At 50.2% G+C, this 22939-nt stretch overlaps 1 protein-coding gene across 5 annotated transcripts in view; it reads right to left on the bottom strand.

The window, feature by feature from the left end:
* Nucleotides 1–1912: 1912 nt before the first annotated feature.
* Nucleotides 1913–22939, bottom strand: part of TTLL6 (tubulin tyrosine ligase like 6) — a 29948-nt gene continuing 8921 nt past the window's right edge. For 3 of the 5 annotated variants that reach the window (XM_030294793.1, XM_030294792.1, XM_030294795.1), the window contains 8 exons: nucleotides 20586–20811; nucleotides 19169–19344; nucleotides 16157–16345; nucleotides 14664–14838; nucleotides 13227–13487; nucleotides 4917–5277; nucleotides 3801–4037; nucleotides 1913–2802 (listed from right to left, as the gene is read on the bottom strand). In XM_030294793.1, the coding sequence (XP_030150653.1) occupies nucleotides 3811–4037; nucleotides 4917–5277; nucleotides 13227–13487; nucleotides 14664–14838; nucleotides 16157–16345; nucleotides 19169–19344; nucleotides 20586–20811 (1615 nt within the window). In that variant the 3' untranslated portion in view covers nucleotides 1913–2802; nucleotides 3801–3810. Of the gene's footprint in view, nucleotides 2803–2932; nucleotides 2997–3800; nucleotides 4038–4916; nucleotides 5278–13226; nucleotides 13488–14663; nucleotides 14839–16156; nucleotides 16346–19168; nucleotides 19345–20585; nucleotides 20812–22939 lie in introns of those variants that run through there. The other 2 variants (XM_032591176.1, XM_030294794.1) reach the window with 2 other exon arrangements.

Raw genomic sequence — 22939 nt, 5'->3', positions numbered from 1 at the left:
GAGAGACAGCATGAACGGGGGAGGGGCAGAGAGAGAAGGAGACTCAGAATCTGAAGCAGGCGCCAGGCTCTGAGCAAGCGGTCAGCACAGAGCCTGATGCGGGGCTCGAACCCACGAACTGTGAGATCATGACCTGAGCCGAAGTCAGACGCTCAACCGACTGAGCCACCCGGGCGCTCCTCAGCTCCACTTTTAAAAATCATATTTATCTCCCCCCCCCCCTTAATTTTTTCCCCCTTAATTTTAAGTAGGCTCCACACTCACCGTGGGGCTTGAACTCACGACCCTGAGATGAAGAGTCGCATACTCTACCGACTGAGCCAGCCAGGCGCCCCAAAAACATCTTCATCTTTTCCTGCCATTTCAAATATCACCTCTTCCAAAGAAGGGGACTTGATCCTCCCTGCTGGGTGGGAGGGCATTTCCCCCTCTCATCTAACGACACTCTTTATTAGTGGCACTTAAGTCAGGCTAGCTATCTGGGGGCTTGTCTTCTTCCACTGCACACTCCACGGGGGCAACGTCTGCCACGAGCATTTTTTTTGTCCCCCACGAGCATTTGGCGGACGGCTGCTCGGCGGGGCCCTATGGGTGAACCGGCAGGAGTGGGTGGGGCCTGCCATTTTGCCTTCTTTTTGGATAACCCAGAGCTGTTGAAGTCTCTTAAGCAGGACTGGCTACATAACGTGGTGGGTGCAAAATGAAAATGCGGGCCTCCTTGTTCAAAAATATTCAGGGGCATCTGGGTGGCTCCGGCGGTTAAGCGTCCAGCTCTTGATTTCAGCTCAGGTCACGATCTCACGGGTCATGAGTTTGAACCCCGCATTAGGCTCTGCGTTGTTAGTGCGGAGCCTGTCTGAGGTTCTCTGTCTACCTCTCTCTCTGCCTCTCCCCTGCTCACTCTCTCTCTCTCTCAAAATAAATAAACAAGCATTTTTTTAAAAATAGAATTTCAAGGGCGCCTGGGTGGCGCAGTCGGTTAAGCGTCCGACTTCAGCCAGGTCACGATCTCGCGGTCCGGGAGTTCGAGCCCCGCGTCAGGCTCTGGGCTGATGGCTCGGAGCCTGGAGCCTGTTTCCGATTCGGTGTCTCCCTCTCTCTCTGCCCCTCCCCCGTTCATGCTCTGTCTCTCTCTGTCTCAAAAATAAATAAACGTTAAAAAAATTAAAAAAAAAATAGAATTTCAAGAGGGTGACAACAGAGCATCTAACCAAGTGCAAGGCCACGTGAGACAACACAGACTGCACGCCCATGAAGCTGAGCCCGTTCCTGGGATCAAAGGTGCGGGCACCAAATCGTCCCCTAGAAAGACAAATCGTTCTGACTTCACCTCCTTAAAAGGCTTCCTTTTTATCAGCTCAGGAACCTTGACTGGCTGGGGCTGGTGACTAGGGAGAAAAGGGGAGAGATTGTAGACGTTCCAGAAAGCCCTATCTCAGCAAGGCTTACATCTTTTGTGTGGGCCCGGCTATGATCCGTATAGCCTGAAAATTGACAATGGAAAAATTGGCCTTGAGCCCGTCTACTTGGAGGGTCCTCAATGGGATTGGGGAAGGGCGGGCCAAGGGGGTTTAATCTTTTTTTCAATAATCTCTGTGCCCAATGTGGGGCTCAAACTCACAACCCCGAGATCAAGAGTCGCATGCTCTTCTGAGTGAGGCCGCCAGGCGCCTAGGCGGGGATGGAGGTGTTGTGTATGTGTGTCCTTCACAGCCGGACCCAAATGGCTTCTCCATTCACTCCTTTGGGTAACTGAGTGAGGACAGCTGTGTGCGCTTCGAGTATCCCAGAACCCCCTGGCATCCTTGAGGTCAGAAATTCGTGCCAGTAGGAATTCAAAAAGCAAAGCTGCATCAACATTGGGAGGCAGGTTCTTGACTTGGGACCTCACCCTTCTTCCACCGTTGCCCCAACCCCCCACCCCGCGCCCCGCCTCCAAAGCTCCTCATTCCTGGGCTCTCACTCAGGAAGAACAAGAGGGGCAAAATCTTGGATCACATTCCTGGAGAGGGTAGAGAATGAACCGGCAGAATGAAATGCTACACCCGGAGTCTAGCCAGAACCGATGCTGGACAGGCACACGGCAGCCACCGTGCCCCCCCGCCCCCTGCGCAAAGGGCCACCTTGGGCACTAGCCTCCCAGCAAGGAGGGCAGGGCCTACCATTCGTCCAAAGAGATTCTTCAAAGGCTCCTGATGCATTTTCAGTGAATTTGGAGCTTTCTTCCCAAGGAGCTGCTTGCGAGAACGATCTCTCCCCCTTCCCCCTTCCCATCCCCCCTCTGGATCAGGCTCACCACCCTGGCATTGAGCGTGGCAATTTATTAATGTACACTTGAGGGGAAGATGCGTCATTTCTGCAGGTTGATGGAAGAAACATTGCACGCTGGGCACTCTCGCCTCACTTCTTTCTCCATCAGCAGGATCGATGTGGACCGGTGAGGGAGGTGGCACAAAGGTGTTTGGGCACAGAGGTGGCTGGGGTGGGAGGAGGTCTGGTCTCAGGGCTCAGAATTCTCCATTCAGGCCTGGCCCTTTCTCTGTCTTTTCTCTTCGAGGTTGAAAGCCAACTGACACAGGCCTGTTGGTGGACTGGGGGCTTTGCATCCCTGGAAGCTTTGGGTCCTTCCCTGAAACATGCCTCCCTTCACACTGCTCTACCTGGGGGGGGGGGGGGGAGTGTTCTGGATGACGATGCCATCTGAGGGACCCGTAGGAATGCCACTGGTGGGGCAGCTGGGGTGGATCCTGGGGCATCTCCAATACTTCTCATAAGTCACGGTCCTTCAGCACCGGAAGCTAACTGGGAGGGCACAAAAGGCAAGGTTGTTGGCCCAGTGATGTTAATGGGAGGCAGTTGTAAGACCAGGATATCTAGATGAGGAAATAAAACTTTCCGTTGATCCTATGGACGTTGTAGACACTTTAAGAAAAGATAAATCATTTCCTGGGAATATGACGTGGAAAGGGAAACAATGGCAAAGATCCGGTCTGATTCTGGAAAAAAAAAAAAAAAAGATATATATATTTCCTTTAACTTTTTTTTTTTTTTTTTTTTTTTGGACAGAGAGAGACAGAGTGTGAGCAGGGGAGGGTGAGAGAGAGAGGGAGACACAGAATCGGGAAGGGGCTCCAGGCTCTGAGCCCGATGCAGGGCTCAAACTCACGGACCGCGAGATCATGACCTGAGCCGAAGTCGGACGCTCAACCGACTGAGCCACCCAGGCGCCCCGCTCATAATCATCTTAAAATCTACACAAGGGGCTACGTATCTCCCAAAAACTCAATGGTTGACACCTCCGAAGGCCTCGACTCAGTGACCCATCCACCGTGAAAGTGGCTCCAGAGGCAGGATGATGAGATCATAGTGATTTAAGTAGAAACACGGCAGGGCTCCTTTCTTCCCATGGGTCAAGATGGGCTCTACGTTCACAGCAGAGCGGCAGAGAGGAAGAAACACGGGGGTATTTGTCCAGAACCCATCACTTGTGTGAGGTTGGGCGAGTCGTCTAATGCCCCCAAACCTTGATTCTCTTCATCTGCAAGTTGAGGACAAAGTAATGATGTCTTCGTGCCAACCTCGCAGCATGTGACCTGAGGATCACGTGAGATATGGTACATCGCCTTGACGTGTGGAAGGTATGACACTGACCAAAGAAAGCCCCAGAACTCGGACCTCTGCTCTAGTACGTGTGTCTTTTATCACTCCGGCCATCCACCTGCCCATCCGACATTCCAGAAATACGTACCTGTGGTGCCCGCCAATCAGCAAGCACGCGAAGGGAGTATGGGCGGACCTACCTAGTTCCGCTCACATCCTCTTGGGCCAGCGATCGGGCAGTGAGTGTACGCTTCCCCCGTGGCTTCGGCCAGGCCTCGGATCCAGTCGGGCTGGGGTGGCGACCACCAGCAGATCCTTCAGAGAAACATTGTAGCTCGGACGATCGTGCAGGAGGACAAGGGAGGACACGTGCAGCCGCCTCTTCCTGCCAGAGCTTTGGCCGCCCCAGCAGCACTCCCAGGGCAGGGAGTGGTTTTCTGGAAAGGCAAAGTCATTGGCATCAACAACGTGTGCGGACTCGGCACACCTCCCACTAGGGTCCCCTGGCCTCAAACCACCTGAGGTTCCTCAATCCGAATCAGCCACTGCTCCTTTCCTCCAAGTAGTTTCTCTTCCTGTTGCCAGACTGAATGCCCCTCACCCAATACCCTGTGACTCGGCTGGATGCAACTCATTTGAATGAGAACTAGGAAATTGAACAGCCTACTTGTCAAAAGCATTCTATTGGGGGGGAAGGGGGAGCGGGGCACCTGGGTGGCTCAGTGGGTTGAGCATCTGGCTTCAGCTCAGGTCATGAGCTCTCTGTTCACGAGTTCGAGCCCCCTCATCGAGCTCGTTGCTGTCAGCCCAGACAGATCCTTGGTCTCCTTCTCTCTGCCCCTCCCCCGCTTTCTCTCTCTCTCTCTCTCTCTCTCTCAAAAATAAATAAGACATTAAAAGGAGAAAAAAAGATCTCAGGGCACTGGGTGGCTCAGTCGGTTCAGCATCAGACTCTTGATTTCAGCTCAGGTCATGATCTCACAGTTCATGGGGGTCTCTCTCTCTCTTCTCTCTCTTCCCCTCCCCTGCTCGCATTCTCCCTCCCTCTCTGTCCCTCTCTCAAAATAAATAAATGAACATTTAAAAGAAAAATTCTTTTTTTTTTTTTTTTTTTTTTTCCTTTTTTTGTGTTTCTGGTAAGACTAGAGACTCCTTAAGGACATGGCTTATGTCTCCACCATCAGGCTGGGGTCTCCCATCTGCCTGAGGGCAGGGGCTGCATTCCCCCACCCCAGAATGGCCACTCCTCAAAGATGAGGACTGGTTCCCTTGGTGGCTCCACCCCCTAGGCACATGCCATGCGCGCTGGCACTCACGTGACTTGTTACTCAGCACCAGCTTCGGGTTGTCGTGAGCTGGGAACAGGGAGAGCTTCTCCCTCAGGGGAACCTTGGTGAATAGCTCAGACATCAGACTCTGCTTCCTCGCGTCACTCTTCGGCGAAGCCCAGCTCTGGTTCAGATTTCCTAAGAAGCTCTGGGAATTTGTCGGCAGAGAAATTTTCGAGATTTTCCCCTGGAGGAGGTGCTGGGAGACGTGGTGCTGCCTGTATTTCAAGGAGACCGTCTTGGGGCTACTGCACTCAGGGCTGGTTTTCGCGGTCATGCTAGGCAGAGACTCTGGGGAGTCTGAGTCCTGGGTGGTGGAATCTGGGGAGGTTTCCACTGAGGTTAAGGGCTGGAAGAGAAAATAGCCCGAAATGAGACTGTCAAAGCCTAGGGCTCCTTCCTATGCCTTCTGGATTCCAACAAAGTAAGCCAAGCTCATCAGCAGCAAGAAAGATTAAGTCAAATGGTTTCCTCACCAGGAATTGGTTAAACAAACATTAGGGCAGAGGATCGGGGAGGGGGGGGTGTCCACAGAACTTTCTTTGTTGTTGTTGTTTTTAACACACGAGAGATTTTAAACACTCGAGATTGCTCATCCGAAAAATAGGTATTCAGGGACACTCAGGCACTGCCGACGAGAAGGTAGACTGGTACGGCCATTTTGGTGAACCATCTAGAAACAGTTAATAAGGTTGCAAATGCACTACGACTCAGCATTTCTTCGGTATACATACCGAATGAGTTATTAGATAACTCCTTTTCAAAAAAAGTGTATACGCCAATGTTCCCAGCAACATTATTCACAGTAGCCAAAAGGTGTACATAACCCATTTGTCCACCAACAGAGGAAAGAAGAAACAGAATGTGGCACATACATCCAATGGAATACTATTCGGCCTTAAAAAGGAAAGAAATTCTGATATATGTTGCAACATGCGCGGACTTTGAAAATGCGATGCTAAGTAAAATAAGTCCAACACAACAGTATAAACGTTGTATGATTCTTCTTCTCTGAGGTACCTAGAGTGGTCATAGAGGCAGTAAAATAGAGAGGAATGAAATAAGGCAGAAGAAACATTTGAAGAACTAGTAGCCATAAACTTCTCGAACCTGGTGAAAGACAGCAATTTACAAGACCAATAAGCTCAAGACTCCTAAGTAGAACGAATACGAATAAAATGGCATCCAGATGGGGGCGCCTGGCTGGCTCAGTCAGAAGAGCACGCGACTCTTGATCTCGAGGTTGTGAGTTCAAGCCCCACACTGGGGGTGGAGATTTCTTTAAAAAAAAAGAAAAAAAAGAAACTCTTCCAAAAGGAAATGATACCCATAGACATCACAAAGAGCTGAAATCTGGAGATAAAGGGAACAGCCAGAGAAAAATGTATATACATTATATACAGCAGACAATATTATGGATACCGTTGACTTCTCATTAAAAAAAGAAAAAGAAGATGGGAAGATAATGGAACTTTGTTTTTTAAGTCTTTCCTCTTAATTCTTTTAAAGATTATGACTGTTTAAAGCAAAATTTAGGGGCGCTTGGCTGGCTCAGTCAGTGGAGCATGGAACTCTTTTTTTTTTTAATTTTTAAACGTTTATTTATTTCTTTTTTTTAATGTTTATTTATTTTTGGGACAGAGAGAGAGAAAGCATGAACGGGGAGGGTGGGGTCAGAGAGAGAGGGAGACACAGAATCTGAAACAGGCTCCAGGCTCTGAGCGGTCAGCACAGAGCCCGACGCGGGGCTCGAACTCACGGACCGCGAGATCATGACCTGAGCCGAAGTCGGCTGCTTAACTGACTGAGCCACCCAGGAGCCCCTAAACGTTTATTTTTTAGTGAGAGACACAGAGACACAGAGAATGAGCAGGGGAGGGGTAGAGAGATGGGGAGACACAGAATCCGAAGCTCCAGGTTCTGAGCTGTCAGCTCAGAGCCCGATGCAGGGCTCGACCTCACAAACCATGAGATCATGACCTGAGCCAAAGTCAGACACTTAACCGACTGAGCCACCCAGGTGATCGGAGCATGGAACTCTTAATCTCAGGGTTGAGTTCAAGCCCCACAGTGGGGGTAGGGATTACTTAAAAATAAAGTTTAGGGGCACCTGGGTGGCTCAGTCAGTTAAGCAACTGACTTCGGCTCAGGTCACGATCTCGCGGTTTGTGAGTTTGAGCCCCGCGACGGGCTCTGTGCTGACAGCTCAGAGCCTGGAGACTGCTTCAGATTCTGTGTCTCCCTCTCTCTCTGCCCCTCCACTGCTCACATTGTCTTTCTCTCTCTCTCTCTCTCTCTCAAAAATAAGCAAAAACATTAAAAAAGTAAATAAACATTAAAAAATAATAAAAAATTAATTAAAAAAGTAAAGCTAAAAAAAGCAAAATTTATAACACTGTGTTGTGGGATTTATAATGTACATTAGCACAAAAGAGGGAATAATTTTCCTATATTCAGAATGAAATCCATCACCTCTTAAGTAGATTCTGACAGGCTGGAGATGCATTTTGCAATCCTTAGAACAACCACTAAAAAAATGCAAAAATCATCACTAACTAACTAAATGAATGAATTAAAACTAACAAATATTCAGGGTTTTAATTTTATTTATTTATTTTTTTTTGATGTTTCTTTTTGAGAGGGAGAGAGACAGAGCACAAGCTGGGGAGGGGCAGAGTGAGAATGAGACACAGAATCCAAAGCAGCCTCCAGGCTCTGAGCAGTCAGCACAGAGCCCGACGCGGGGCTCGAATGCTCGAACTCACGGAGCGCGAGATCATGACCTGAGCCGAAGTCAGAGACTCAACCGACTGAGCCACCCAGGCGCCCCATAAATATTCAGTTTTTTAAAGAAAACCTTTATTTGTTTTAAGTTTATTTGTTTTTGAGAGAGAGAGAAAGCATGATGGAGCAGCAGAGAGAGAGGGGGGAGAGAGAGAGAGAGAGAGAGAGAGGGAGAGAGAATCCCAAGCAGGCTCCATGCTGTCAGCACAGAGCTTGACACAGGGCTCCAACTCACAAACCATGAGATCATGACCTGAGCCAAAACCAAGAGTAGGATGTCCAACTGACTGAGTCACCCAGGCAGCCCACAAAAATTCAATTTTCGACTAGCCCAAAAGAAGGCAGAAAAGGAGGGGCGCCTGGGTGGCGCAGTCGGTTAAGCGTCCGACTTCAGCCAGGTCACGATCTCGCGGTCCGTGAGCTCGAGCCCACTGGGCTGATGGCTCAGAGCCTGGAGCCTGTTTCCGATTCTGTGTCTCCCTCTCTCTCTGCCCCTCCCCCGTTCATGCTCTGTCTCTCTCTGTCCCAAAAATAAATAAACGTTGAAAAAAAAATTAAAAAAGAAGGCAGAAAAGGAGGAACACAAGGAAAAAAAGCAAAAACAGAAGAGATGAATAGAAAACAAACAACAAAATTTCAGCTCTAAATTCAATGGTATTAATAGCTGTATTAAATGAAAATGGAGTAAATGCCCTAATTAGAAAGCAGAGGTTATTATACCGGATTTAAAAAAAAAACGAGATCCGGGGCGCCTGGGTAGCTCAGTCAGTTAAACGTCTGACTTCAGCTCAGGTCATGATCTCATGGTCCATGAGTTCGAGCCCAGCACAGGGCTCTGTACTTACAGCTCAGACCCTGCTTCAGATTCTGTCTCCCTCTCTCTCTCTGCCCCTCCCCCACTCACAGTATGTCTCTGTCTCTGAAAAATGAATAAACCTTAAAAAATTAAAAAAAGCAAGATCCACTTATGTCTGCCTGTAAGAGATCCTCTTTAAATATAATGAGAAAAAAAATGTTGAAAATAAAAAGATACACCATGCAAATACTAACCATAATCAGCTGAAGTGGTTATATTAATGTCAAACAAAATAGATCCTTACACAAAGAGTATTATCTGGGATAAGGAGGATTTTATCATTTCATGATTGAAAAAAGGGTCAATATACCAAAAAGACAAAATGATTGCAAACGTGTGCCTAATAAAAGAGCACAGAGCCTGACACGGGGCTCGAATCCACAAATGGGGAAATCATGACCTGAGCCGAAGTCAGATGCTTAACCGACTGCGCCACCCAGGCGCCCCTAAAAAAATTTTTTTTTTTATTTTTTTAAAAAAAATTTTTTTTTTCAACGTTTATTTATTTTTGGGACAGAGAGAGACAGAGCATGAACGGGGGAGGGGCAGAGAGAGAGGGAGACACAGAATCGGAAACAGGCTCCAGGCTCTGAGCCGTCAGCCCAGAGCCCGACGCGGGGCTCGAGCTCACGGATCGCGAGATCGTGACCTGGCTGAAGTCGGATGCTTAACCGACTGCGCCACCCAGGCGCCCCAAAATTTTTTAAAAATAGTGTTCAAAATAGCAACACATATGGGAAAAACAAACCCTGGTTCCCATCACCAAGCATTCCCCAAAATTAATTTGAAATGGATCATGGACCTATACACAAAGCTAAAGCTATAAAGCTTTTAGGAAAAAACTAAGAGAACATCTTTATGACCTGGAAGTACATGAAATTTCTTAAATAGGACACAGAAAGCAATAAGAGAAAAATTGATAAACTTCATCAAAATTAAAATTTTTCACTAATCAAAGGCACTAGTAAGAAAAAGAAGCCATGGGGCCCCTGGGGGGCTCAGTCAGCTAAGTGTCCGACTTCGGCTCAGGTCATGATATCGCAGTTCGTGAGTTTGAGCCCTGCGTCGGGTTCTGTGCTGACAGCTCAGAGCCTGGAGCCTGCTTCAGATTCTGTGTCTCTCTCTCTCTCTGCCCCTCCCCTGCTCGTGCTCTGTCCCTCTCTCTCTCTCTCAAAAATAAAGATTAAGAAAAAAAAACTTAAAAAAAAAGGAAAGAAAAAGAATAAGCAGGTTTCCAGGATATACAAAGAATTCCTACAAGTCAATAAGAAAAAGATAAAAAATCCTAACTTTTAAAAGAGAGGGAAGCAAAAACTTGACAGACTCTTCACAAAGAAAGATAATACGAATGACCAACATGCACCTGACAAAGTCTCAAAACAGTTAACGACCAGGGAACTGCAAATTAAAACTACAAAGTGAAATCACAAATAGCCAGTAGAGTAGCTGAAATTTAAAAAGCAGATAACCCCAAACGTGGACAGAGGAACAAATGGAACTCTCATTCATTGTCAGTGGAAATGTACAAATGATACAATCACTTTAAATAAAGATTTTGCAGTTTCTTATAAAGTTCGACACAGATCTACCCTTTGACCTAGCAAACTTCTTCTAGGTAGTTACCCAAGGGAAATGAAAACATATGTCCACAAAGACTTGTACAGCAATGTTCATAGAAACTTTAATCACAGTAGCAATAAAAAAATAAAAACTGGGAACAACCCACATGTCCATCAACAGGAGAATGATAAACTGCAGTAGATTTGTACAATAGATTATAATTCAGCAATGAAGAACCAACTATTGATATACCCAACAACATGAATGGATCTCAGATATAATATTCAGCTAAAGAAAACAGACACACTGGGGCGCCTGGGTGGCGCAGTCGGTTAAGCGTCTGACTTCAGCCAGGTCACGATCTCGCAGTCCGTGAGTTCGAGCCCCGCGTCAGGCTCTGGGCTGATGGCTCGGAGCCTGGAGCCTGTTTCCGATTCGGTGTCTCCCTCTCTCTCTGCCCCTCCCCCGTTCATGCTCTGTCTCTCTCTGTCCCAAAAATAAATAAACGTTGAAAAAAAAATGTTTAAAAAAAAAAAGAAGACAGACACAAAAGAATATGTACTATTTTATTCCATTTATATAAGATTCTAGAATAGGCAAAATAGTCCAAGGTCAAAAAAGCCAGGGTCAGGATCCCTTGTCCTTGAATGACGGACACAGGGAACGGGGTTGGGGGGGGAGGTGAGGGGGACAATTGCCAGGAAAAGGGCAGGAGGGAATTTTCTGGAGATGTCAGAAACTTCTACACTGTGACAGGGATAGAGATTACATAGATGTATTTATTTGTCAGAATCGTACAGTTAAGATTTGAGCATTTCAGGGTGGCTGGCTGGCTCAGTCAGAACAGCATGTGACTCTGGATTCAAGTTCAAGCCTCACATTGGGTGGAGAGATTACTTAAGTACATAAACTTTTCAAAAATTTTTGAGCATTACAATGCACCCAAATTTAATCTTAAAAAAAGAAAAGAAAAAAAAAAAAAACAGGGCTCAACAAGAAAAAGACTGGGTCATAGAATGAGATAAATAACCCAATCACATTTAAATAAAGTTTAAGTGCATGCATTAAAAAAAAAAAAAATCTCTACTGGGGCATCTGGGTGGCTCAGTGGGTTAAGCATTGACTTCAGCTCAGGTCATGATCTCTCGGTCCGTGGGTTCGAGCCCTGCGTCGGGCTCTGTGCTGACAGCTCAGAGCCTGGAGCCTGCTTCAGATTCTGTCTCCCTCTCTCTTTGTCCCTCACCTGCTCACACTCTGTCTGTCTCTCTCTCAAAAATAAACATTAAAAAAATCTCTACTTTGCCAGGAAACACACTAACCAAACATGGTGGATAAGCATAGAGATAAAAGGAAAAAAAATAAGTAAATGAAAGACACAAAGGCTTTGAATGAACCAAGGATTTGTACTGAATCAGCCCTCTGCATATGAACTCCAAAAAAGAAAAAAAAAGACAATAAAATGTTGTTGCCTTATTTTTTGAAAACGTCTTTAGAGTTGAGCAGTACCGCTTTAAGTCTTAATTAATTAATGAGTCATTAATTAATTAATGAGAAGAGAACAGAGGCAGTCTTAAGAAGTCACACGAATATTGAAATAACAGCTAATGCTTCCGGAGTCCTGTGCAACAGGCACCACTCTAAACCTCTTTTTCCTTTTTTTTTTTTAAGTTTATTTATTTTGAGAGAGAGAACATGCACGCAAGAGCACTCGTGCGAGTTGGCGAGGGACAGAAAGAGAGGGAGGGAAAAGAGAGAATCCCAAGCAGGGACCGTGCGGTCAGCTCAGAGCCCGACGTGGGGCTGGATCCCATGAACCACGAGATCGTGACCCGAGCCCAAATCAAGAGCCGGACACTTAACTGACTGAGCCACCCAGGTGCCCCTAAACATTTTCGTCAATTCTTTCATTTAACACTCAAAGTAATCCTCTGTAGTTATTATTATTAAATGACCATTTTTCTCAATGAGTAATCTAAGGCTTGGGGAGATAAGAGTGACTAGACAAAAGTCATATAGGAGACTCTAGGATCCAAGTATCCAAACAGAGGCAGCCAGATCCCAATGCATACTCTTTATTCTTACTTTTTTATTGCAGTAAAATAAATACACACACACACAAGATTTACCATCTTAACCTTTAAAAAATTTTTTTTAACATTTTTTTTCTTAACATTTATTTATTTTTGAGACAGAGAGAGACAGAGCATGAACAGGGGAGGGTCAGAGAGAGAGAGGGAGACACAGAATGCGAAACAGGCTCCAGGTTTTGAGCTGTCGGCACAGAGCCTGACGCGGGGTTCGAACTCACGGACCTCGAGATCGTGACCTGAGCCGAAGTCGGACGCTCAACCGGCTGAGCCACCAGGCGCCCCTTTAATGTTTATTTTTGAGAGAGAGACAGAGCATGCACAAGGGAGGGGCAGAGAGAGGGAGACACAGAATCCGAAGCAGGCTCCAGGCTCTGAGCTGTCGGCACAGAGCCCGACGCGGGCCTCGAACTCACAGACCGCAAGATCATGACCTGAGACGAAGTCAGACGCCCAACCGACAGAGCCCCCCAGGCGCCCCTTAAGATTTTACTTTTAAGTGATCTCCCCACCCAACATGGGGCTCAAACTTACAACCCCAAGATCAAGAAGTCGCTTGCTCCCCCGACTTAGCCAGCAGGAGCCCCCCCTAAGCACTTTTCTGGAAAGTTTTTTTTCAGTGTGTGTCTACGTACGGATGAAATAAAATGGACTTCTACTGTGGGCTATGGTTAGAAACTTGAAAAACACTTACACCGCTCTATACTGCACTTGGACCGAGCTGAGGCCCAACAACACTGAAGTTTTTCCAGCAGTTAGAGTACAGTCGTGACCCAGCGTTTGGTGGGCCTGTGATTAACATTTGAAAAGCCCTAGAAGTAAGGGTCCGTTCTCCTAGCAGGTATGCTATTCCACAACTCGGGCTTCCCAGGTGGGGAAATCGAGGCTTGAGCGGCTCACTCAGAGACAGACAGTGAAGACTCAGAGGTAGAGAAGGCACCAGAAAGCAAGACTCCTCCTACCACCGCCCCCTGAGCTCATCCCTCTGGGGAGGTAGAGGACTCTACTCACCTCAGTGCTGGTGAATGTGTTCACTGCGGAGGCGGACTTGACCTCCTTGATTCTGGAGAGGGGGTTACCGAGCTCCAGCCCCGGGCAGCCGAGAAGGCTCGAGTGCCTGAGGTCAGGTGCAGAGGTGTGCCGCCGTGCAGGGCCGGCCTCTTTTGTGGGGGCCTCCGGGGCGAGGCTGCTGTCTGTCTCATTTGTCTTTGCATCTCTGACACTCAAGAGCAACTCAGGTGTGCAGGACGCTAACGTCAATGGCTGGAGATTCTGGGAAGGGAGGAAACCAAACACGGCCCGTGGGAACCCAGCTGTGTCCATTTCCAGATGCATCTGCACCCAGGGTAGGTGCCAAGGAGAAGAGAAGGAAAGCAATTCGCCCCAAAGTGTCTCTAATCCGTGGTTCTAGAGGGCTCATGGATAGTTTCATGGCATCTCTGAGCCACTTAAGACTGCAGTTTGTTTTGTTTTAATTTTCTTTTTAACGTTTATTTATTTTTGAGACAGAGAGAGACAGAGCACGAACGGGGGAGGGTCAGAGAGAGAGGGAGACACAGAATCGGAAACAGGCTCCAGGCTCTGAGCGGTCGGCACAGAGCCCGACGCGGGGCTCGAACTCACGGACCGCGAGATCACGACCTGAGCCGAAGTCGGCCGCTTAACCGACTGAGCCACCCAGGCGCCCCAAAGACTGCAGTTTTAAAACTGTACCTTTATATATTTTCTGGCAAGAGGTTCCATAGCTTTTATCAGATTCTCAAAGGGCCTACGACCCTAACAAAGTTATAAAAAACATAGAAAAAAAAAAAAAAAAGATCCTGCTCTAATCTTGCCCCTTCAGGCGAGTGTTGGAGAAAAAGGAGATGGTCCAAAAAGCCCGCGTGAGTCCTTCCACAGAGCCAGAAAAGACAGTGTGGCAGGGAGGGGGAATCCAAAGATTCAGACGGTAGGACAACGGGACAGCTGGCCCACAGGCCGGGGCTGGGCCACACACTCTGAGCAGCGGGCAGGCTGGAAGGACCCAGCTGTGGTCAGTCACCCCATGTAATGGGGAGGGTCCTGCGTCCCTAATGCTCTTCTCTGCGCCCCACCCCCACCCCCACCCCAGCTGTGCCCCTGGCCTGCTGGAGGCGAGCATTCCAACCCAAGCTGGAGGTGGGACCTATGAGTACAAGTGGGCCCGGAGCCCGCGGCCTACATGGGGACCGTGCCTGGCCTCCTAGCTGCTTTCACTCCCACTGGAGGGCTGGTGAGCGCCTGAAGGACGCCGGGCTCCTTGTGACTTCCAGGCCCCCCCCGCCTCCTGGGGCCCAGCCCTCCGTGCAGCCCCCCATTCCTTCAGTGCGTCAGGGCTCTGGGCAGGGGCCTCCTCAGCAGCCCCCCACGGACCGGCCCCAGCCGAGGAAGGGTGCTGGGCACACGGGCGCCCCTCCCCGCCGGGTTTACTTGTCTGGAGACGGGGGCCGTGGCCTTGTGTTCCTGCTGTGGTTTCTGTGGCCAGCTCCTCGCGCTCTTGCCCCTCGCTCGCTCGCCGGCCGACTCCCCCTGCGTCTCTGCCTTCTTCTCTTTCGTTTGGAAGGATTTTTTCTCCTGTTTGAGTCTCAGCTCCTGGATCAGCTGTCTGTCCGTGAGGAACAGCGAGCGTCAGGGAGGTGAGGGGTGGGCTGCAAATGCGGGCTATTGTCCCCCGAGGCGGGGAGATGAGACTCGGCAAAGAAGGGCAATGCTCCACATGTCCTTCCCCCAGCGTGTCCGGCCTGCATCCATGACGTTGCAGGGCACAGAGCAGGAGGTGGGGGGAGGGGGGGGAGGCATTCCTCCCACCAGACCATTCCCAGCCTGGGGAACAGCATGCAGGGAGACAGGCAAAGCAAGGGGCTCTACGAGGCTCCACCCCCTTGTCTCTGTCTCCACTTCCCAGCGGGCCACGCATGGCAGGTGCCGGGAAGAGGGTCGGGGTAGGCGGCCAAACCAAGGGGCCCCCGTGTTGGACCACTACACCTCTCTGGCCAATGACATAGTGGGACTAACTCGGTCACCCGGGTCAGGAGACAGAGATTCCGATTTCTTTTTTGCCATCACCTGCTATGTGACCCCTTCTGGGCTCTGACCTCCTCTTCCATAAAATGAGTGATGGGAAGGGATTAGATGGGACAGGATGAGTCCCTTCCAGCTCTTAGGTTTCCTACCTGTGGGGATTCAGGAGTTCTGAGGGACTGGGGTTTCTGGAGAGGGGTGAGGGTGCCTCTCTCAGGGACGAGTTTCTAGAAACAGCCACATATCCACTTAACGCCCCACACCGGGGTATCTTAGCATTCCTGGTCCTTGTGAGACCAAAGCAAATATATCCCTGGCAACTCCCAGGTTGGGAACTGAAGCTCAAAGACCCTTCTCGTGGGGCGCCTGGGTGGCTAAGTCAGTTAAGCGTCCAACTCTTGATTCCGGCTCAGGTCGTGATCTCATAGTCTGTGGGCTGGAGCCCCTCATGGGGCTCCATGTGTGGACAGCACAGAGCCTGCTTGGGATTCTCTCTCCTTCTCTCTCTGCCCCTCCTCCACTCGCTCTCTTACTCTCTCTCAAAAATAGATAAACTTTATAAAATAAAGGGGGGGGGCTCCTGGGTGGCTCAGTCGGTTAAGCGTCCGACTTCAGCTCAGGTCATGATCTCACAGTCTGTGGGTTCGAGCCCCACATCGGGCTCTGGGCTGACAGCTCAGAGCCTGGAGCCTGCTTTGGATTCTGTGTCTCCCTCTCTCTCTCTGCCCCTCCCCTGCTCACGCTGTCTCTCTCTCTCTCTCAAAAATAAATAAGCATTAAACAATTTAAAAAAGTAAATAAATAAAAGACCCTCCTCGCTGTGCCAGGCCAGTCACCCTAAAGGTCAAGTATAATGTCCCCCCCACCCCGACACCCACCCACCTCACCCAGAGCCTTCCTACCGGGCATACACCTCCCGAGCCCTGGAGGCAACAGTATTCTGGAAGAGAGAGTTGTTTCCCTGGAAAAACTTCTCATACTTCTCCGCATTCAGAGTAGGATAAATCAGGCGGAACCCTCCACAGTTTTCCTTCTCGTACTTCTCAGTTTTCTCTAACCACACAGCCTGGAAACCCTTGACCTCCTCGATCCTGTTGGGGAACAGAATGCAAGGCTGCTGTAGATTTTCTAGGAAGGGACGTGCCAAGCTGGATGTCACCTGGGGCCAGGCAGAGGCCTCGCACACAACGGCAGTCAACCCGTATTTGCTAAATAAATGTGCGGGACTGATTCTAGCCCTCTCGGGACAGCCGTTGTCATGAGGCACTAAACGCTGGTTAGGACAGTCTTTCCGGCTGCTCACCAAGGTCTCTCGTCATACAAGATCCCAGTTTCCCCTTGGCTCAGGTCGGAGGAGGCGGACTGTGGCCACCTCCCCCTTTGCAGCCCTGATTTCCCTCCTCTGGAGAGGTTGCTAAATGTGAGGGCTTCTTTGGCTGAGCTTTTATGAGCTGCGATGATCTCATTCTCCTTCACAGCCCCTCGGGGAGCTGGATGTCAGAGAGGGAGGAATGATGAGTCCCTTTTACAGCAGGGAAACCGAGAGCACGGAGCTTATCCGGGGGCCAAGCCATGACCAAGAGGATGATTCAGGGGAGAGCCCCGGCTCCTCCCTAACGGAGGCTGCCTCCTCCTGGAGAAGTTGAGACAGAGCCGGCTCAGTGGAAGGCAGCCCGGAGGAGTCCCAAGCGGCACGCTCCCTGGGTTCTTGGCTCCAGACCTGTCACTTCCCGGCGGGGTGACCTCGTGCAAGTCAGTTCCCCTCCCAGACGCTTGGTCTCCTTAGCTCCAACGACAGGACCATATAACACCCCCCGCTACCCACCTGTCTTCACAGGGAAGACGGGGCACCCGCAAAAGTGCCCTGAGAAACACAGTGCTGTCACAAAGTAGATGCTATTGCCTCCGCGTCAGAAGCCCCACCCCCCCCACCAAGGGTTGGTTCTTTTTTTAAAAAAATTTTTTTTCAACGTTTTTATTTATTTTTGGGACAGAGAGAGACAGAGCATGAACGGGGGAGGGGCAGAGAGAGAGGGAAACACAGAATCGGAAGCAGGCTCCAGGCTCTGAGCCATCAGCCCAGAGCCTGACGCGGGGCTCGAACTCGCGGAGCGCGAGATCATGACCTGGCTGAAGTCGGACGCTTAACTGACTGCGCCACCCAGGCGCCCCCAAGGGTTGGTTCTGCTCATGGGAGGAGAGGGGCTTCAGGGGGATCTGAAAAGCCACAAAGGCATTTCTTCCACCAAGTTCAGGCTCTTCAGACACGAGAATCGCTCCGCAGAATGAAGGCCCCTGTTTAAAGGCAGATGCTGCCACTCGGGGAGCAGGGGGCGCTCGCTCCTGCCAACAGGTAACATGGGGTAGGACAGACCAATGGGTCTTTCAGCAAAAATGAAGGAATGGTTTTAATTTTTTTTTTTCAACGTTTTTTATTTATTTTTGGGACAGAGCGAGACAGAGCATGAACGGGGGAGGGGCAGAGAGAGAGGGAGACACAGAATCGGAAACAGGCTCCAGGCTCTGAGCCATCAGCCCAGAGCCTGACTCGGGGCTCGAACTCCCGGACCGCGAGATCGTGACCTGGCTGAGGTCGGACGCCTAACCGACTGCGCCACCCAGGCGCCCCCGAAGGGATGGTTTTAATTTGGGGATTGGTGATCCCTGAATCTTCATCTTATATTTAATGAACTCATACCCGGGATATAGTTCTGTCTATAACTAAATCTCCTATTTTTAAAAAATTTTAACATTTATTTATTTTTGAGAGACAGAGACAGAGCATGAGCGGGGGAGAAGCAGAGAGACAGAGGGAGACACAGAATCCGAAGCAGGCTCCAGGCTCCGAGCTGTCAGCACAGGGCCGGACACGGGACTCGAACTCACGAACTGTGAGATCATGACCTGAGCTGAAGTCGGGAGCCTAACCGACTGAGCCACCAGGTGCCCCAATCTCCTATTTTTAAGTACAAAAAAAAAAAAAAGCTCATGGTAAAACTGTTCAAAAGGCCCCTTTCTGCACATATAAGCTAATTTTCCAAATAGGATTATCATTTGTTAGAATTGACTTCCCTCCCCACCAACTCGGGACAAGATTCTTTTTTTAAATGCAATTACTTGCTTTAATTGAGGTATCATTGACATATACCACCCTGTTAGTTTCTCGGGTGTACAATTCGATATTGTTATATATCATGAAACGATCCCCACGATAAGTCTACTTAACATTTATCACCATACAGTTAACAAAAATGTTTTTCTTGTGATGAGAACATTTAAGATCTACTCTCTTAGCAACTTTCTTTATTTTTTTAACTTAAAAAAAATGTTATTTATTTTTGAGAGACAGAGCATGAGCAGGGGAGGGGCAGAGAGAGAGAGAGAGAGAGAGAGGGAAACACAGAATCGGAAGCAGGCTCCAGGCTCTGAGCTGTCAGCACAGAGCCCGACGTGGGGCTTGAACTCACGAACCTGAGATCACGACCTGAGCCGAAGTCGGATGCTTAACCGACTGACCCACCCAGGCGCTTCTCTTTGCAATTTTCAAACATGCAATACAGTCTTACTAATTATAGTCGCCATGCCCTACATCATATCCTCATGACTTATTTATTTGATAAGTGGAAGTTTGTAGCTTTTAACCCCCTTCACTCATTTTGCCTGCCCCCAGCAGGCAAGACTCCTCACAGTCTCTAACACACCCTATCGTGCCAGGCACTGTGATGAACCTTTATCTCATTTAATTCCACTTAGGTATCACTGGCTCCATTTCACAGAAAGAACACTGAGGCTCAGAGAAGTGACATGAAGGCCACATAACCAGTAGGCTGTCGAGGACCAGGCCAGGCCAGTGTTACTGGGAGCAGGGAAGTCACAGAGAGTGGGGTCTCCAGGGTCTCGGGGCACCTCTGTACCTGGTCTGCCGAGAACGACATTTTTGCAGGAACCGCCCCCGCTGTCTCTCCTCCTCCAAGACTTTCTTTTTGTCACAGCTTCCCAGGTTGATCAGGACCAAAGTGTCATATAGCAGACTGTCTTTCACCTCTTTATCCAGCCAGGAGTCGGTGGAGAAGCTCGGAGAGTGGTTGACCTGTGAAGGCACCGGGGGGGAGGGGGAGGGCTGGGCTGTCCAGAGCGGAGGCAGGGAGTGAGGCCAAAATGCCACCTCCAGCGAGCAGCCTCAGCCCAGCGTGGGGCCCTGGCTACCAGGTGAGGGGGGAGAGACAGGGAGAGGGAGTCCACACTGCAGCCAGAGTGAGAAAAGGAGGAAGGAGAATATCCTCTGGTTTAACCAGCGTATATTTCAGCCCTTTCCTCTTTTTTTTTTTTTCTTTTATGATTTTTTTAGAAGTTTATTTATTCTGAGGGGGGAGGGGAGGGACAGAGAGAGGAGAGAGAATCCCAAGCAGGCTCCTCACTGACTGTGCCTAGCCTGGTGCAGGGCTCCATCCCCCGAACCCCGACCACAAGATCGCAACCTGAGCAGAAGTCTGACGCTGAGCTGACTGAGCCACCCAGGCGCCCGTCCCATCAGGCCTTTCCTCTCGAGAAGCATCAGGGGTGCCCCGTCTTTGGTCTCCCCTCCCCCTGGCGTGCGTGCTCTCTCAGGTACATGCCATCCCATAGGACAGATGGAAGGGTCTGGCTGGGAGACCAGCCAGAGGGTCTGGCTGACCCAGACCCAGTCCAAAGGGTCAGGCTGGGAGGTGGGGAAGAAACCAGAGCGATGCATTCGGGACCCTGAGCAGGACTGAGGGGGAGACCGGTGGAGGTGGGAGAGAACTCATTCCTGCTCGCGGAAAAGTCCGTCCTGTTTAGACGCCCTGCGTAACGTGCTGCGGGGCACCCTGCCATGGGTCTGGGGGAGACAGGAAACTCGTTGAGCGGCTCTCCACTCACTCCCTCAGCCACAGACACCAGCCCACTCTCTGTTGGTGCTTGGAACCGAGTGGCCCAAGCCCCCGACAGCCAGGCCCGGCAGCTCCTGTCTGATCTCGAATATCATCACCCAGTTCTGATGAACCACACCCCCTCTCTGGGAGATGATTCTATTACAAAAGACAAAGCTGTCTTTGGAGGCTTTCTGCGCCTGAGATCAACGGTTTCCCCACCCCCGCTCTGGGTGGACTTCAAGAAGGCACAAGGAATTCGCTAATCCCTGGCCGTCTACCCCCTCTGGTGGCCACTTCTCAGCCCCGGGCAGATGAACTGGCTTGGCCGGGAGGTTGATTGCGAGGATCTGGCTGAGCAGGGGGGATGAAGACATGAGCCTGACCCCCGCCGACCCCAGTAAGAGCGGCCAGTGTTCGCCCCTCGCCCCAACCCCTCTACCTCCAGCAGCCAGGGCTTGAGTTTGTGGTCCAGCAAAATGTCAAAGCCCAGGATTTCAAAGCAGGCGCTGTTGAGTGTGTGGTTGGGGAAGCAGGTGTGGTAGTTATGCTTGATGATGGGGTGGGCGGAGATGATCGTCTTGATGATGACGTCCTCGATATCTCTCCAGACCTGCTCCGTGTTGTAGCCGTGGCTCTCCATGTACACGCTGAAGGTGGAGAGCTTCCTGGAAGGAAACCACAGGCCGTGAGGCAAAAGCGGCCCCCCTCTGGTCAGCTAAGGCCATCTCATGCCGGCACCGAGAAACTTCTGGAGAGGTCCCGGGAGTTAACGGGGATGGACGCCCGGGATGCAGGGCGACAACAGGGCTGTGTCAGCTCAGAAGGGGCCTGCAGGAGATATAGGGCCACAGTCCTCAAGCCTCTGCGGCCCTGAAGTGGGTGCAGGTAAAATGACACATAAGACCTGGCTTGGGCACTTTCACTGTGACCCAGAAAACACCCATGAGGCCAGGGCAGGGACAAGGTATTCTGGGTGAAAAGCTTAATGGGTGCAAAAAAAAAAAAAAAAAAAAGAAAAAGAAACCACCCAACATCCTACATTGTGGTTTGGCTTTGATGGCAAATGGTTTCTCAGCCTTTGGTGTTCATTAGAAACATGTAGGGAGCCTTCTAAGAACACCAATACTTGGGTCCCACGCCAGCCATCCGAGGGGCTTCTGGGGACACTAGATTCACAGAAACTTTGCTTTAGGACTATCCACAGGGAAAAGGAAGCCCCAGGGCACCGCCACAGAGAGGGTTACCAACTGTCCCAGGCAAACTAGGACAGTCCTGATTTTATTAAATTTTTTTTTTCAACGTTTTTTATTTATTTTTGGGACAGAGAGAGACAGAGCATGAACGGGGGAGGGGCAGAGAGAGAGGGAGACACAGAATCGGAAACAGGCTCCAGGCTCCGAGCCATCAGCCCAGAGCCTGACGCGGGGCTCGAACTCACGGACCGCGAGATCGTGACCTGGCTGAAGTCGGACGCTTAACCGACTGCGCCACCCAGGCGCCCCTAGTCCTGATTTTAGAGCTGAGAGTCTCACATCCCAGAAAACCCCTCAGTCACCCGCTGGTCACCCTATTACACAGATCAGAGGACGTCTACCCTGTGTGGAGAGGTTCGTGAGGAAACGTCTGAAGGGGTGCTCTGGTCAGCTCTGAGCTGGGCAGTCCAGAGAAAGGGCAGAGCTGACAGGTCTAAGGGGCGGCGGTGGGGACACACAGCCACCCGCTCACATGCACACGCATGCGTACACGGAGCTGAAGTGGGAATGTGTGAGGGAGAGACACAGGGGCGGGAAGAGCAGAGGGGAAGACAAGACAAGAGACAGGGGCTCACCAGGCAGTGCAAAGAGCTCACGGGACCCCAGCCAATGGGGCCAAAAAGGAGGAAGCGGGGGCAGTCAGTCAACGCACATTTGCCGAGGGTCTGCTGAACATGCGAAACTCACGATCCCGCGGCCATGGGAAGCTAAGGACCATCTGGGGAGTCAACCCACATATGAAAACGACCAACCAAGGATGCATTCATGTAAAGACAGATTAGCAAAGGCCACTGAACACAGAAGCCCACCTCCCCCCCGCCCCCGCCATCGTCAGGGTACAAAGTGTTGCCCATAAATGAATTTTCCAGATCGCTTGAAGCCAATCCATTCAAGTGCAAAAAAAAAAAAAAAAATGTATTTAATTTGCCTAATTGGGAAATAAATCTTCCCAAAATAGATTATACACTTCTTATAACAGACATTGCAAATCATGGCGTAACCTCTTCTTGATGACTCAGGCACATCACAATGAATATCCATTATCGTGTAATTTCATAATGCCCAGTGGTTAGCCAATTCAATTTAACACACCAGCTATGTGCCAGGCACCTCGAAAGATGAACAGGGCCTGGTCTCTGCGCCCCCCCCCCCCCCCCGCTTGCCAGGTTTCCCATTGTTCTGTCTTCCCCTCCACTGTTCCTGCTGAGTGTGCACCTGGTGGGGGACTTACCGGGGGTGCAGTTGGCCTCAAGCTGGGGACAGGGGAATTGGGGGCGGGTAAGGCAGTCAGCGTCAGAAGCAGATCACTTCAGAAGGCGGGGAAGAGGAAGAAGAGCAAAGGACAAAGGAGGGACAGAAGGAAAGAAGGACTCTGCCTGGCAACACGGGAGGCGCCCAGAAGGCCAGGGCATCACTCTAACCCTCGGGGAACTTAAGTACAAGCAAGGACACAAGACAGACATGTGCACCAAACCCAGAGCAGTTACGGGTTATGGCTGACGTTGACCAGAGGGTGGTGGGGGTCCAGAAACGGGAAGGT

The sequence above is a fragment of the Lynx canadensis genome, chromosome E1, assembly GCF_007474595.2.
Source record: "Lynx canadensis isolate LIC74 chromosome E1, mLynCan4.pri.v2, whole genome shotgun sequence".
In the NCBI taxonomy this organism is placed as follows: domain Eukaryota; kingdom Metazoa; phylum Chordata; class Mammalia; order Carnivora; family Felidae; genus Lynx; species Lynx canadensis.
The sequence above is the reverse complement of the archived record's forward strand: the minus strand, read 5'-3'. Positions and strand labels throughout refer to the sequence as shown.